Source organism: Mauremys reevesii, linkage group 3, assembly GCF_016161935.1.
Source record: "Mauremys reevesii isolate NIE-2019 linkage group 3, ASM1616193v1, whole genome shotgun sequence".
NCBI lineage: Eukaryota > Metazoa > Chordata > Testudines > Geoemydidae > Mauremys > Mauremys reevesii.
This window is the reverse complement of record NC_052625.1, coordinates 145366399-145383513: the sequence shown is the minus strand read 5'-3', so window position 1 is coordinate 145383513 and position 17115 is coordinate 145366399. Positions and strand designations below refer to the sequence as shown.

The 17115-nt window shown below is 43.9% G+C and overlaps 1 protein-coding gene across 5 annotated transcripts in view; it reads left to right on the top strand.

The window, feature by feature from the left end:
• The first annotated feature begins 262 nt into the window (after positions 1-262).
• Positions 263-17115, top strand: part of LOC120402048 (melanocortin-2 receptor accessory protein 2-like) — a 173643-nt gene continuing 156790 nt past the window's right edge. For 2 of the 5 annotated variants that reach the window (XM_039532388.1, XM_039532386.1), the window contains exons 1-4: positions 264-425; positions 3094-3247; positions 12960-13060; positions 14937-15021. In XM_039532388.1, coding sequence (XP_039388322.1) covers positions 351-425; positions 3094-3247; positions 12960-13060; positions 14937-15021 — 415 coding nt within the window. In that variant the 5' untranslated portion in view covers positions 264-350. Of the gene's footprint in view, positions 426-3093; positions 3248-8433; positions 8583-12959; positions 13061-14930; positions 15022-17115 lie in introns of those variants that run through there. The other 3 variants (XR_005596927.1, XM_039532389.1, XM_039532402.1) reach the window with 3 other exon arrangements.

The following is a 17115-nucleotide window of genomic DNA, read 5'->3' as shown; positions in this document are numbered from 1 at the left end:
AATCCAATGGGCGGAGGGGGGGGTGTCGGTGTGCGGGCCGCAGCGGGGCGGCACGTGGAAGGAAGTTGTGCCCCACGACACAGCGCGGCGGGGGAGGAGAAGGTCTCGCGGGGGGAGTAGTAACGGCAGCACCGGCCCCTCTCTGCGGCCGGCTCGCGGGTTTGTTTTGCGCGGCCCCGGCCGAGGGTTGCGCGCGCGGCTCTGGAAGGAGGCGGGGTCGCTCCCCAGGCTGCTGGGCGGGCTCTGCCCCCCGCGCCTGCGCAGTTCACTCGCGGCCAGGCCGAGCCGGGGAGCAGCGCGGAGGTGCGTGCGTGCGTGCGGCGGGCGGCCGCGGAGCGGAGCGGGGCAGGATGCTGAACGTCCCGGCGCCGGCCTTCCCCGCGTCCGGCTCCCAGCAGCGGGCGGCCGCGGGGGGGCGCAGCAAGGTACGGGGCTGGGGGGCTGGCCCCGTCTCTCCCGGAGGGGGCGGGGCGCTGCCCGGTGTCGCTGGGCTCTGCCCGGGGTCGGTGGAGCCCCGCGGGGGCCCCACAGCAGCCAAGCGGCGCCGAGACGCTGTGTGCACCCGAGCCGGGCCCGGCGTAGTGGGCAGGCGGCTGCTGTCACCCCGGGGGCTCGGAGGCAGCCCTGGGCGGGCTGCTCCCCTGCCTCGTGTTCGGAACCAGCTGCGTCCCCACCCCGAGGCCCTGGGGATCGGGCACCTCTCGCCTGTTCACACGCTTCACTTGCGTTGCGCATGGTGGGGACAGCGTGCGGAGTGCGGATCGGTTCCTTTCAGTGCTAAGAGACAGAGCTGGAGTGCAGCGTTAAGGGCCAGGGCCTGGCAAGAGCAGCTCCAGAATTTCCAAAAGGAAAGTGGCACGTATGGGTGTGCAGCAAGGAAAACCTCAGCTTAGTGAAACGTGGTATAGTTGGTCTATGGGACTCCTTGCCAGAAGATATCAATTCCATCAGTATAGCAGGATTTGGCATCTTATATATAATGAAGACAGTCCACAATTACACTGTTGTATTTTTAATAATTTTATGCGGTTAAAGGCTCTATCTCCTTGTGCTTCATGGCCAAAGCTAAGGAGGACACTTGCCCTATGGGCGGACTATTTTATAATTGCCCATTTGAAGGTTCTTGCACTTTCCTTCGAAGCATCTGGTACTAGCAACCGTCAGCAGTAGAATGCAGGACTAAATAGATCGCCAGTCTGATGGCAATTCCAGTGTTAACCGTTACCCATATGTATTATTTCGTGTTAATTTTCTTTATTAAATCTAAACTTACATGTAGTACTTATCAATAATTTCATATAATTTATATAATTTTATCTTCTGGAATTTCATGACTTAATTTTTTTACTTTACTGTTGTGTTAATGCTTTTTTTCTTGTTTAATTTTATGTAGTTGGCAAGTATTGGTGGAACCATTGTACTGGGTGCTGTTCAAACATTCAAGAACATGCATTCACTGGCCTTAGGAGCTTATGCTTGCTTGTTGCATTTTTGTTTCAAGTTTGTTACACTCTAATAATAGCAAAGTGGTAGGAAGGACATGAGTGGCAAAGATAAGATCAGATTGCTACATAAGTTAGGTATCTGCACAGCCTTTATGGTTCCAGATAATCTGATTTCTCTTTAGATAAAGAGGACAGTTACTGGTTCCTTGTTAAAAGAACAGGAGTACTTGTGGCACCTTAGAGACTAACAAATTTATTTCAGCATGAGCTTTCGTGAGCTACAGCTCACTTCTTCGGATGCATAGAATGGAACACACAGGCAGGAGATATTTATACATACAGAGAATATGAAAAGGTGGAAGTATGCATAGCAACAGGAAAAGTCTAATCAATTGAGATGAGCTATCATCAGCAGGAGAAAAAAACCTTTTGAAGTGATAATTAAGATGACCCATAGAAGGTGTGAGGAAAACTTAACATAGGTTCCTTGTTAGACTTTCTAGGTTATCTCAGTATTTATAAAGCATAGCTCTTCTGCTGATGTTAACTTCACATTTTGCAGCTCAAACCCTACATGAGGATGTTTATATCCAATAAAGCTCTTCAGTTTAGGTTCCTAAATAAGGTGGGCCTGGCTTTCAAAAGCCCTGAGGACACTTGGCTCCTGTTGCCTTCAATAGGAGCAGGATGTGTTCAGTGTTTTTAAAATAAGGCTCTATTTATTTAGGAGCCTAACTTATAGGCATCTGCTGTGTGAAAATTTTGACCATGTCAAATTTAAATTCTGATTCCCTATGCAATATTCTCCAGTCCTCCCTTTTTCTTCATCTTCTCTTCTGTACACTCGTGCTTTTTCACCTCTTTTGCCATATGCAAGGCTTGAAAATTTGATCATTGGTTTAAACCTGCTAGGCACAGATTAGTATTAAAGGTGTTAAAGATCAATGCCCAGGAGAGAGGCCATCCTCACTTCCAACTTTTGGGAAAGGGAAGGTCCTGCTAGGATGGTATCCCTGGTTCTTTTTGGTCAGTCAATGACCGGTAAACTTAGAGATGTGTTTTCTTTGGGTGCTTGAATAGAGGAGGAATAGGTGTATCTATCTCTTCTTGAGCCTCCTAGCTGCTATGCAGTTTGGTGGAGATTCCTCTATCTGATGTGAAGGGTGTGTTTGTAATACTCTCTCTCCCTAAATTGTCTTCTTGACTCCCTTCTTTCTGTGAATAGCTCTATTTCCTTTGCTATTCATAGACTTCCCAGCCAGCAGCAGAATGAAACTGGTGTGACTCTTCACTACTGCAGTGAAGATTTGGTGTCTGCAGTCCAGTTTGTTGGCAAATATCCTCCCAGTGGGTGCTAATGTGGGCAGTTGAAGGGTAAGGATTGAAAGGGCAAGGAAAGAACGGAGAATGCCACTTGCCTCAAGTGAGTAGGTAGCTGTCGTAAGTAGTTTCGCTTTGGTCCAAGGGGTTCCCAATAGCAGTAGAGAAAACAAACAAGTGTGTCATCACTCTATCCGTACCCTCTTTTAAAAACAAAACAAGTAGTCTTTTGAATGTGCACTTTTCCAATAAAAGGCATTACCTCACCCACTTTGTCTCACACTTTTCCTTTAGCATTTTACAATGTTAGCTATATTTTACTTTTTAGGTCCCTTTAAAACCAGGCAGAAGTCTTATGGATTGGATTCGACTAACTAAAAGTGGAAAAGACTTAACTGGATTGAAAGGACGATTAATTGAAGTGACTGAAGAAGAGCTTGCTAAACACAGTAAAAAAGATGATTGCTGGATATGTATAAGAGGTGGGTTATTTACCCAAAAAATACATATAGAAGTGTGTGTGTCATTTCTTCTCATTCATAAGTTGGTAGTTTGGGCATGTTTTACAACTTAGGCCAAATCCACTTTTGGCATAAGTGGCTATAGCTCTGTTTAAGTTAAATTGTTTAAACCAGGAGTGAAATCTGATTTTTAGTGCACAGATTACAGGGATACCCATTTACCTTATTCCCCCTTCTGCCCACTAACCCTAAATCCATTATAGATTTTTTCCTCAACAGGAGACATTAAAAAGGTGCCTCCAAAACTAGAACTGCAGCCGTGGTAAATTCTCATGTTGTCAAGTGTGACTTGCAAATTGTGAACCCTGGAAGTTGCTTTCTTACAGAGCTAATGCATGTTGTGTAGCTGAGCTTCTTGGAGGAGGTGTGCAACTTGAACGGTAGTATTAGAATGCTTTGTGCTTATGAAACTATAAAGCCTCCCTGGCTCTTGATGGGGTGTGGTCAGATATTTCCTTGCAATAACGTGACGGGTTGGATCACAGAAACCCCCTTTGGGACTGCCACCTGGTGTGCCGAGACTACCTCTGAGCCTGTTTTCCCTGGCACCTTGAGACTTCAGAACCTTGCCTAGTTTGAGCCAGACACGCTAGCCTGCTACAGACACAGACCCAGGTCTGAACCACATCTCCCCAAAACTGCAGGCTTAACTGAAAACAGCTTAAGAAGTGTTCCTGTCTCCAGCACTCAGGTACCCAGCTCCCAGTGGGGTCCAAACCCCAAATAAATCCATTTTACCCTGTATAAAGCTTATACAGGATAAATTCATAAATTGTTCACCTTCTATAACACTGATAAAGAGATATGCACAGTTGTTCCCCTCCCTCCACTCCCCCCCGGTATTAATACATACTCTGGGTTAATTAATAAGTAAAAGTGATTTTATTAAATACAAAAAGTAGGATTTAAGTTGTTCCAAGTAATAACAGACAGAACAAAGTGAATTACCAAGCAAAATAAAATAAAACACGGAAGTCTAATACTAATACAGTAAGAAAATGATTACAGATGTTCCAATAAGCTCACCATCACAGATGTTCCAATAAGCTTCTGTTACAGACTAGCCTCCTCCGAGTCTGGGTCTAGCAATCACTCACACCCCTGCAGTTATTGTCCTTTGTTCCAGTTTCTTTCAGGTATCTTTGGGGGTGGAGAGGCTATCTCTTGATCCAGCTGAAGACCAAATGGAGGGGTCTTCCAGGGGCATAAATAGACTTGCCCTTGTGGGTGGAGACTCCCTCCTCTCTCCTATGCATAACCCAGCTGCAAGCTGGAGTTTTGGAGTCACATGGGCAAGTCACATGTCCATGCATGACTCAGAACTTTACAGGTGGCAGCCATTGTTCACAAGCTACCTTCAACATCACAAGTAGACTTCTTATGTGGATTGGAGCCTTCCAGGGTTCCATTGTTCGTTAAGTGTTTCTTGATTGGGCACTTAACTTGCAAATTCTTTTCTTAAGAAGCTGACCAAATGCCTTACTAAGGCTACTTAAAATCAAACAAGTATACAGACAATATTCATAACTTCGAATACAAAAATGATACATGCATACAAATAGGATGAATATATTCAATAGATCATAACCTTTACAGAGATATGTTACATGGCATATGTAGCATAAAATATATTCCAGTTATGTCATATATACATTCATAAGCATATTTCCATAAAGCATTATGGGGTGCAACATCACAAAAGTTTTAGTGAGATTTAGCGTGTACTTGCTTTCAACTCAGCCATCCTGGGGAGGTGAGACCATGTCCCTTCCTAGGTCAGTCTATGCTAGCTGGTCTCTTGAATGTTGGAGTATTTGTCACTATACTTTGGAATACCCCACTTGGTGGGTGTTTTGTATGGAAATCTTTTTCTCCACCCTTGCTTCCCTCTAAAGCATTCACACAGAGCTGAGCATATTTTAGTCCTGTCATATATTTGTATATTAAAATGACAGAATGCAGTTTCTTACTTGGGATCAAACGAAAACCAATATGAAACAGCAAGATCAATATTAAAAAAATTGGTAAAAGTATTAAAGTCAAAATGGTGACATGCAGACAATCTTTACCTTGTCAGAGTTCAAAAAACACTAACAGATGAAGGAGCATTAGTAATAGCTTTTAATATTATTGTCTTTAAATTATTTTTGACTTACATGATATTCTAAGGGAGAAGTAAGCAGGTGTGTAAGCACATATTCGTATCCTTATGTCTATAATATAATAATGCAAATTACAGTTGTTTACATTTAGCTGTAGCAGATGTCTGTGGTAACTAATTTTTTAAAATGACTTCTACTGAATCTTAGATCAAACATTCCAGTAAAAGCACCTCATCTTTCTTTGGCCTTGTAGTAATTAAATACATGTATTGTGAAAACCAGAGCTCTTGGTATAAGCAGTGTTCTTCTGGATATTTGATTGCTGGTATGCAGCTCAGTTGAGAATAGCATACTGAGCACGTATTGTTTGTTTGTATTTCTTTTCCTAACTATTTTTCTCCAAAACTGGCAAAGCGTATGTTTGCAGACAGTTCAGTAATTCTTTATAGACCTCAATCTTCATAAACTCATTTAACATAAGTGTGATGTGGGGCAGCAGTGCCTTCATAGAAATACCTGTAGTCCCTTACTTTCTGGCTAGGAGAGGTGGAATTGTCCTGGGGTAAAGCACTACTTCCCTGAGAAGAAGAGAAAAAGTGCTTTGTCACAATATCGACTTTTTTGACTCTTTAAGGAGTAGCTTTGATATACTCTGAATGGAGTTTATGCCATTCAAAAGTTGGTTTGGAACAAAACAGAACAGTTTACTGCCACATGCTTGATCTTTGACATACTTGCAAAAGTATAGTGGTAGTATAGTCAAAAGAAAGCTGGAGTACCATGGTATCTTCTGCATCTCAAGCTTCTTCCAGAAAGAACCTTTTCCTGTAGTCAATCCAAAACACGACTGCAAAATCTTTCTTTCCTGCTGTTCTGACATTCATTCATCATTCATGCCCGTCACCCCAACCGGGGTATGGGCCGCCAACCACAGATCTCCATAGTCTTCTATCCTGGGCCATTCGCTCTAGCTGGTTCCAGGTATAGCCCATTTTTTTGCTATCAACCTGAAGGTCGCGTCGCCAGGTATTTCTTGGGCGGCCTCTTTTCCGCTTGCCTTGGGGGTTCCACTGCAGTGCCTGTCTGGTGATGTTGGTTGGCTGCTTGCGTAGTGTATGTCCTATCCAGCCCCACCTTCTCCTTCTAATTTCTTCCTCTGCTGGGAGTTGATGGGTCCTCTCCAAGAGGTGGATGTTACTGATGGTGTCTGGCCAGCGGATCTGGAGAATCCTTCTGAGGCAGCTATTAATGAAGGTCTGGATCTTCCTGGTGGTTGTTTTGGTCAACAGCTCTCCTGTCAACAGTCGTCTCTGTCCAGCTTGCGTCCATCTTGTCTCGCTAATGCCTAGTAGGGTCAGGTTGTTGCTCCTCATCTCTGCTGCAACCTGCGCCGTCTTTCCTGACTCGTACATGGTCCTCACATTCCATGTGCCGATGGTAATCCTCCTGGTTGTAAGAAGGGTGATCGGCTTAGTGGCTTCCTCGCGGCTTTCACCACCCAGCGTCATGCATCTTCGAGTTGAAGACCCTTCTTTTTCTAGGCTAAAAGTCTCTGTTAACTCTATTGTTGGCGTTTCTGTAGCAAGCTGATTTTTACAGGGTGGAGTTGCTAGCCCCACGCCCAACCCTCCTCCTTTACCCTGACTTGGGACAGGCAGATGGCCCCAAAGGACCTCTCTGGTGGAGTTGCTGTTCTGACAATCCTTCCCCATTCTGGCTTCCCTTCTCCCGAGCTGCAGGGGTTCGGGGCTTCAGCCCCCCAGCTCTGCTCTGCTCCCAGTTTTAGCCTTGTGGGGGGGACGCACACCAGGGCTCCCCATGGCTCTGCTCCTGGTTTCAGCGGGGGGATGCTGGGTCTCAGGGCTTTAGCTATGGGGGAACGCTGGGATTGAAACCAGTGCCCCCCCTACCTAAAGCCCCCTTCCCCCCCCACCCCCCCTCCCCCGTAGGGCTGAGGCCAGGAACGGGACCTCAGGGCTGAAGCCCCAGCACCCTGCGGGGCTGAAGCCAGGAATGGAGCCGCAGGGCTGATGCCCTGAGCCCCAGTGCTCCCCACGGTGCTCCCGAGGATTAGAAGCCCCAAGGCCCCCTGCTGCTGAAGCTTTGAGCCCCCGAGGCAGCACAGTGTTTGCTGGGTTGGTGTTTTGGTTTTGTTTTGTCTCCACTGCTGCCTGATTGATTACTTTCAGGTCCACATGGTTAAGGCAGTGATTTAGTCATGGCTATTTTTAGTAAAAGTCATGGACAGATCACGGGCAATAAACAAAAATTCACGGCCCGTGACCTGTCCATGACTTTTACTATACAGTATACCCCTGACTAAATCTTAGCTGGGTGTGGGGGCACGGCTGTTGAGGGTCAGGGGGCCGCTGCTCGGGGGAGGATGCAGGGGGGCTGCTGCTTTGGGGGGGCAGGAGCCACCGAGCAGCAGCTGCTCCGGCTGCTCCCGGGGCCGCTCACCTACCGCTGCTCCCACAGCCCCCAGGATTGCTGCTCAGGTGGTTCCTGGGGCCAGCTGCACTGGCTGCTGCTCTGGCAGTCCCTGGGGCCTGCCAGAGCATCGTGAGCAGTAGTCGGTGCGGCTGGCTGCGGGGTCGCTCCAGCAACGGCCGGTGTGGCTGTCCCCGGGGCCACCTGAGCAGCTTGGGCAGCCCTGGGGTCAGCCACAGCAGCAGGGGCAGAAGTCTCGGAGGTTGCAGAAAGTCACAGAATCTGCGACCTCCGTGACAGACACAGAGCCCTACACATGGTGGTGTCCGGTTGACTGATAAGTCCATAAATCTGGTGTTCGGATCTTTGAGGTTCTACTGTATTTGCTTGGCACACTTCACCTGTGTAGCATATTGTACTCAAGGACCATAAAATATTTAAAGTTATGAAGGTCCCTGAAGTTGTAACCACATCTCTAAGTACGTACATGATTTGTAAGAACTTAGTACTAGTACTGTATATCTCATACACTGTTTTGGGTTTTTCATGTATGATCATATGGACCTAATCAAAGCCCACTGAAGTGAATGGGGGTCTTTCTTTTGTCTTCTGTAGGCCTTGGATCAGGCTCACGTGCATAAGAAGAGACCATTCCAAGCATAAGTGATGGCAGGAAATAGAATGAAGAACAGAGCGATAGAAGGACATAGAGAAATGGAGGTCTGGAAAGAGCATAGGAAGTGAGAGAGGAAAAGAATGACGATGTAGGCTGTGGCAAAAATACAAAGAGCTTTGAGAGGGTGGATAAAGCACATAGACTTGATACCAAAGAGGAAAAATGCTAAATAGATTTGGGGAAGGAGTGTGTGTGTGTGTGGGGGGGGGGGGAACAGGGAGAGGTATCAGTGGAGGAGGGAAGTTGAGAATCGGTGTTATGACAATAGTGGAATTGTCAATTCAGATGGATTGGGAGGAAAGGCGGACTTTAGTGTTTGATACTGATTGAGATGGAAGTTGGACATGCATGTGCAGAATCTGGTAAGACAAATATGAAATTGAATGGGGGGGGCAAACTTGGGGCTGAGTGGTGGCTTTGGGAGTCTGTCAAGCTGCATGTAGCAGCAGCATCTAGCTCAGGGGCCGGCAGCCTTTCAGAAGTGGGGTGCCGAGTCTTCATTTATTCACTCTAAGGTTTTGTGTGCCAGTAATACATTTTAACCTTTTTAGAGGGTCTCTTTCTAGAAGTCTATAATATATAACTAAACTGTTTTTGTATGTAAAGTAAATAAGGTTTCAAAATGTTTAGAAGCTTCATTTAAAATTAAATTAAAATGCAGAGCCCCCTGGACCGGTGGCCAGGACCCGGGCAGTGTGAGTGCCGCTGAAAATCAGCTTGCATGCCGCCTTCGGCACACGTGCCATAGGTTGCCTACACGAATCTAGTTCATAATAATAAAATATCCTAATAATCTGGGTTTTCACTGACTAAATGTCCTCCTCATATGCAGTGTTCAGTACTGCACAGAAAATGGTGTAGTTAGCAAATCCAGCAGAAAAATAATCTTTTATAAACTTGCAAATATCAAGGTGTACGTTCTGCATTTTCATTGTTCACTCGTTTCACTTTTATCAGTTTTCTTGTGCTTATTGAATTTATAATTTTATAAAACTATCCATAGGCAGCATTCTGTTTTTCTATATCTGTTTTATGCAAGAAGCATCCACTGTATGCAGACCTCTTGACATATTGTCACTGAAATTGATAGTAAAAGCAAAACAAAGTATAAAATACTAAACACTGTGAATAGTAATATGATTGGTACTTGAGGGAGGGAGCTTTTCCCCCCCTTAACATACACTGATTTGCACACAGAAGAAATGTAATTTAAGTTAGGAACCAGTAATACGGGCATGTGTACTTAATACTTTATAATATTTTGCTTTTATATTATAGCCTTCCATCCAAGGATTGCAAGCCATTTTACACATACTCAATTGATTAAACCTTAGCATCTTTGTAAAATGAGTATACTCATTCTGTGGGCTTGTCTACACTGGCAGCTTTTTGCACTCAAACTGCAGATGTGCACACACTGCCAAGCCACTTTGTGCGCAGAAACTCCTCAGTTGCAGCGCTGCAAAAAACCACTTGGATGAGAGTCGTAAGGCTATTTGCGCAGAGGCTCCAGCGCTCTATTGCCAGTGTAGACACTTGATTGCTTTCTGTGCTGTAATTGGCCTCCGGAACTGTCCCATAATGCCTCAAGTGGCCGCTCTGCTCATTGTTTTGAACTCAGCTGCCCTGGAGAGATGTACCCCTCCCCTTTCAAAGCACCAATTCTGGCAGCTGTATGCTGTGCTGATCTGCTCCGGGACACAAAACAAACCATTAATGTGGTATGCTCCTGCTGTTGAACACAGAGGCAGGTGTGTGTGTGTGTGTGTGTGTGAGAGAGAGAGAGAGAGAGAGATTGCTGTGCAGAGAGCCCAGGGAGGGAGGCAGGTGCTGATGTTGGGGTTTCTCCCACCCCCTGCCTCAGGACTGGTTGCTTCTTGCCGCTGTCTGAACTTACAAGACAGCCTGCTGACACACTCTTTGTCCCCCAAAACACACTGTCTCTCTCCCCCTCTCCACACACACACACACTCTCTCTCGCTGTCTCTCACACTCTCCTCTCTGCCAGCTGCTTTTCAACTGAAGTGGAATGTAGTAGGATGCCCATGGAACAATGGGATTGGGAAACCTGTGTCGTGATGTTGTGCCTTACCCATAAGGCATTGCAAACCCTTCCCAAAGCACTCTGCGGCCAGTTGCACAGTGTGATAGCTACCACAGTGCAGTGCTGTCTTTGCTGTTGCAAGAGCTGTTAATGTGGATGCGCTCCAGCGTCACGGAGCACAGTGTGAACACGCAACAGAGTCTTAATTCCAGTGTTTTAATAAAAGGGGTATAACTTGTGGCGTAGAATCTTGCCACTGTAGACGTACCCTGTAGATATGAGAAACTGGCACAGAAGTTAGTGACTTACTTATGATCACACAGTGAGTCAGTGGTAGATTTTGACAAGAATAGGTAGAGCCCTGTGTGGATAGCGATTTATATCCACACTATTCGTGGAACCTCAGGGCTTTTCTGGGAATCACAGCAGCGAAAGGAGCAGAACGTGGGGCCGCCGCTCCTCCGGCGCTGCTGTACCACCCCTAGCCCTGCCCCCAGCCCTGCCCTCATCCCTTCCATGCATCTGCCTGTCTCTCCTGTCTGGGGGCATGCGCACCGCTTGCACACACTAGCATGATCTAGGACAGCAGCCGACGAGCATGGTGCCTGCACCAGTGGGTAGGGGCTAGAGGCGGTACAGCCATGCTGGAGGCGCTGCCGGCATGGGGCGATGGCTCCTGGGAGTGACGGCCCCACGTTCTGCCCCTTTCACCGCTTCAGTTCCCAGGAGAGTCCTGCAGTTCCACATATTCCAATTTATATCTGCGGATATAAATTTGTAGCCGTGCAGTGCTCTTTAACATATCTGCTATTTGGGTTGTGAGCCATTAAGATTATATTCTCCACTCTTTGAATTAATAATATGTGCAAATCACAATTTTTATTCAATATATGCTAGAATAGGTTAAGTTTAAGAATGTATGGCATGACCTATCTTTGGCTATTCTTTGTTAGTTCATCTTTCCATTCTAAGGTTTATATTATAGGCGTAAAGGTTACACGGGTGTTTCTATGCTAAAGGGTCATTTTCAGATGGGGTTAAACTTTCTCAAACTGTATCTTTCAGGTGTAAATCTTGGATATAAACGGTCTAAAAATGGTTCAGTTTTTGAGGACAAGGAGTAGAACAATGTCTCTTGGGAGGATCTGTATTTGAACAGCTTTGATGTCTTAGCAGGGAGTGACTGGAAATTTTAAATTTGTTATGGACCCTAGGGCCTGATTTTCAGAGGTGATCTGGAGTAATGGATGGGCAGGACCTCTAGAAATCAGGCCCTGGGTTGAAAGTTTGCTTATTGGTGGTCTGCTGAAGCGCTACATAGATTTGAAAGTTACAAGGCTTTAAACAGTATATGCAAACTAGTGTTTATTGAATAAGATTTCATTGGCTCTGAGCATGTGTGTGAATGTAAAAGGTGTACTGGAAATGTTTTGGAGGATCCCTTGCCTCACTGAGTGCATGTCATACAGGACTGAGCATTTTATTGTTAAGCAAGTAGCTGCACGTACATGAATTACTTTTGTTTTTGTAATTTTTCCTGGTAAAAAACCCTAGTAAACGCCATATATAAAACCTCCATTAAAAAACATTAAGATTGTGAATTGAAGCACTCACAAGTCTGGGTGCGGCAAAGTTATGTCTGTATGCATTATAATAGCTTTAATTACATGATCACATGTAGCTTATTTTCTTCAACATCCCTGCTTTATTGTTTGCACAGGTTGAGTGGTGAATGGGGTAGTATTTTGTAGTTAAATAAGGGTGTAGTTAAATAAGGTTGCAAGGTAGTTAAATAAGGTTGTGAGGTTATAACATGGGCAGGATGTCATGTTGCTGAGGGTATGAAGAAAGTCAGTTTGTTTTGTTTTTTTTAAAGCTTAGAAAAATTAAATTCTATGTAAAGGCATCGTCCAGGCATTCTTCTAAGCTAGGCATATTTTTGGCACAGAACAAATTTAGTCACTTTTAAACAGTCATCTGTTATATGTTGATTTTAAAATTTAGGTCTTAATCCTGCCAAGACTTGAGCAGTTGACTAACTTTAAACGTGAGAGTAGACCCATTGATTTCAATGGGACAACTCATGCTTAAGTCTTTGCAGGACTGGGATTTTAGGCTGCCTGATATTACTCTGTTTAATTAAACAAAATAGCTGTTGTATGACATGTAGCGATTTGGAATTTTCCAATCTGCTTCATTTTAACATTTTTTTCTTTGTTCATTATTGTATTACTGAGGATTGAAGTATAGTGGAGTAGTATTTTCATAATATTCTTTATGCCAAGATCTCTGCTGTTTTCCATGTCTGAAGAACATTGAAATATTTTAAAATTAAAATTTGTTTTCTCCAAATAAGTTAAAGTACACATTTTTAATTAGAGAATTCTTTGCTATGATTTATACCTTCATTTTTTGATGCAGGGCTTGTGTATAATGTCACTCCATATATGGAGTATCACCCTGGTGGTGACAATGAGCTAATGCGAGCAGCAGGAGCAGATGGCACAGATCTCTTTGATCAGGTAAGAATACTGGAAGTAAACGACACTCACTTTGTTAAAAGTTGTTCTGAAAATTGCACATTTTCTGAGTTTCTTAGGGCATTCGGCGCATGGAGAGTGGAAAAAGGACTTGGGTTCCAATACAGTAAAGCCTGACCATTCTTCCATTTTCACTTTGGTGTTTTAGACTATAGAGTTGGAGTATTTCTCATAGCTAAAGCTCTGAAGAACTATTGAAAATCAAAAATCCTTAGTTTCTCAAATCCTTTTATAGCAGGAAACTTGCTATTTATCTTGTTTGTAGATCTGACTAATTATCCTCTACTGTGTTCCCACTTTTCCCACTGCATTTAACTTCTTGTTCTTGATTTCAAAGCCCTACATATCTCCTCTAGACTTCTATCATGTTACGCCCCATTTCCTCTTCTCCACCCACAGTGTTGGTCTTGATGCACGGTTTGTCCAGTTGTCCCACAATGGTTTCATGCCTTTTTTTGGTACTACTCCTTATCATGTAAACTGTCCCAATTCTGGTCTGATAAATCACTGCCTTTTCTTCATTCATATGACTCCTTAAAATTAACTGCTTCTTTGCTTACAAGAATGTAATTCACCCATGACAGTGTATATGTACCTAAACTGTATGATCTTATTGTTATATATCTTCTTCTTCACCATCCCCTTTCCTGTTCTTTGTTACTCTTACACATCACCTCTAAACTAGTTTTAGCTCTCTGGGGTGGAGGCAGTATTTCCTATTTGTCCTTCAAAATACCTAGCATGTGACTTGGGTCATGTAAACATAATAAAAATTTACAGTAAATAACTATTCAAAGAATCCAGGAGTAACTTTAAAGACTGCTGAATCCAAATACTTGCAAAACATGAAATATAGTGTACAAATTACAGTATCTCCCATTTTCCAAGGGTCTAGGAAAGAGAGATGACCAGTCGACTTCCAGTACAAAAGACAATGAAGCAAAATGAACATGTAAAAAAATCAAACTCTGATTAATAAAAGGTCCTTAGATATGTACTAATACCTTTGTGGCCCTGATGCTCCTGCCTGTGTTGATTAATGTAGCACAGGCCATCTGAGTATGGAAATTGTATGGCGGCACATGAATGCTTGCAAAATTGGGGTTAGGGAGCAGGAGGGAGTGAGGGCTCCAACTGGGGGTGCAGGCTCTGGGGTAGGGCCAGGAATGAGGAGTTCAGGATGTAGGAGGGGGCTCTGGGCTGGGGGTTGGACTGCGTGGGTGAGGGAGAGAGCTCTGGCTGGGGGTGTGAGCTCTGGGGTGGGGTGGGATGTGGGGTTTGGGATGCAGGAGGGGGCTCCAGTCTGGGACTGAGGGGTTTGAAGGATGGGAGAGAGTTCCAAGCTGGGGCAGGAGGTTGGGGTGTGGGAGGAGGTCAGGGGAGCAGGCTCAGGGAGATGCTTACCTCAAGAAGCTCCGGGAAGCAGCGGCATATCCCCACTCTGGCTCCTGTGTGGAGGTGCGGCCAGGTTCCCAGCCAGTGGGAGCTGTGGGGGCGGTGCTTGGGGCAGGGGCAGTATGCGGAGCCCCCTGGCTGCCCTACATGTAGGAACCGGAGCTGGGACATGCTGCTGCTTCTGGGAGTTGCGCAGAGCCATAGCACGTGTGGAGCGGGACAAGCCCCAGACCCTGATTCCTGGCAGGAGCTCAAGTGCTGGATTAAAACATCTGATGGGCCAGATGTGGCCCATGGGCCGTAGTTTGGCCACCCCGATGTAGCATCTCAAAATTTAACAAGTGTGTTTGAGACACCAAAATAAAAACTGAGCTTCATTTTCTCACTGTATAGTCTCTCACATGCAGTCAGAATTATAAATATTCTCAAATATATATAAAAACTACTCTCTTCCTCCATGCAGGTTCATCGTTGGGTCAATTATGAATCCATGTTGAAGGAATGCCTTGTTGGAAGAATGGCACTCAAACCTCTTGCTGCTACTACAGGTACATTTTATAAAATGGAATATTTTAAAATCAAATACATTAGAAATTAGATTATTTGAAAGTCTTGGGACACCTGAAACCCTCGGTTTGTTTGAGTGTTGGCCCTCTGAAGTGAGGGAGAAAATTTAGATACCCATATCAGACTTTCCCAAAGCAAACTGTCTATTGATGGAGCTATATTGTAAACATAGACTTCTATACATAGTATCCCTCTGTTTAGCTCCAGTTTCAGTCACTGGGAAGCAGGCAGTTCAGACAGGTCATCTTCTCTTTTTATCACAAGATGCTACTTTTAATTTCCCCACATCCTGTGCCAGCTCTGCTGAGGTACTCCCTTTGCATAACCTAGAGCAGTTTGTAAAGCCTCAACTCCTTTTCATGTGGTATTTCCATTAGGTTATGTTTAAAGCCCAAGATGTCAATTATGGGCTCACGCTTCCTAAAATGTACTTTGTATTTTATTAATCAGTTTGAATAAGCTAACTACGTAGGTGGTGGTGAGTTTCCCTACCTGTGCTTTTTGGAGTTAATTCAAGCTTTTAGGCTTCTTTGGTCTTTATATGGAAAAACATATTGGTTCTGCCTAAAAAATGCTTGCTTACAGAAATCCAAAACTGATCATTGCTGCTTTGAATCACTGGATGAGATAAATAAATTGCCTTAAAAAGTGCTGGTGTGGATTCCCAGAGGCTTCAAAGTCTGTTTTATTCCTTTTGCCTTCTAGTAATGATCAAGTGGCTAGCTCCTTCCCCCTGCCAAAAAAAATAAAAAATAAAAAAATTGCTGAACAGCAGGCACTGTTTTTGAGTAGTAAATATAAGAAAAGTAGTATGGAAACAATGACAGAATTAATATGTAAAACTGATTTTTTTGTGACTTTGGTTTTTAAATGGCATTTAATTTACACTTTAAGCAATGAATTTCTCATGTCTATCTCCTAGTATGGAATGCTAACAGGCATTGTAATCAGGATGTGATTAGTCCTTTCTAGACCTGATTTAAGTTACATCTCTAAGGCCATATTGTTTAATTGACTGTGTGCTTTATATCTACACTTACAGAGGAGAAAACAGGAGACTGTGTTTCAGTGTTGTATGCAGCTAATTCCACTGTATAATTTTGTACTTAAATTCTGGAATATGTGAATGAACCAAACAAAACCAACTTCTAAGCTGATGGAGTTGAGCTCTGACAGATGAGTTGCTGCCACTTACATTAATAATCTTTTCAGAAGTACCACTTACTTTAATAACCTTTTCAGAAGTACATTGGCATAATTAAAAATAAACCAACCTCAGTGGTATCTATTGGATCAATTACAATCTAAACTTCCCTGCAGTGGGAGGGATGCAGCTGGAACTGACAAGAATTTCAGCCAGTTAGTGAGTAATATACAAATGTTGTTCATCAACCGGCAGGCTAGTTTGCTGTGTTAAACAGCTGTGGCCACTCATCTGTTTGCTCCAGTGCAATTTCTTTCCTGTGTTTGGCTTTTCTCCTTGCTTACTCCACCATGGCATGTGAAAGCTTGTCCTTCTTAGCAATATCTGCAACATAGGACTTCACTTTGCAGTGGGTCAGCAGTATGAAAATGTGTAACTTGTCTATTTATTTATTTGAAAGAATAAAATGTTAAATATTTTACTTTAAAATGGATCAAGGTGTATTTGCTGAATCTTTATCACTACAAATAAGTAGCATTAACAGATCTGCTTTCCACAATCCACTGCTGTTTATAATCATATAATATTAGGGTCTCTGATAAATACCCTCAGTCAAGGCTGTTTGACATTTGAAATATGACAATATTCTCTTTTTTAAAAGTGAATATAAAATAAAAGGTTTTCAGAAGGAGCAATTTCCTTCAGGGGAAAAACAATCATTTAATGCAGACTTCCATAGCAAAGGGTTATTTTGCTGTTCTTGTCAATTAATAAGTTAGCAAGAATAACTTAGACCTTAAAGTGTCTGAAAGTTAATATACAGTTGAGAAAATTGTCTTGCCAAAAACCTTTTCTTTGTGAAGTTGGTGATATTTTTCTAGTCTGTTTAGAATTCAGTTGTGATCACAGTTTGATGAGTAATGAAAGTACT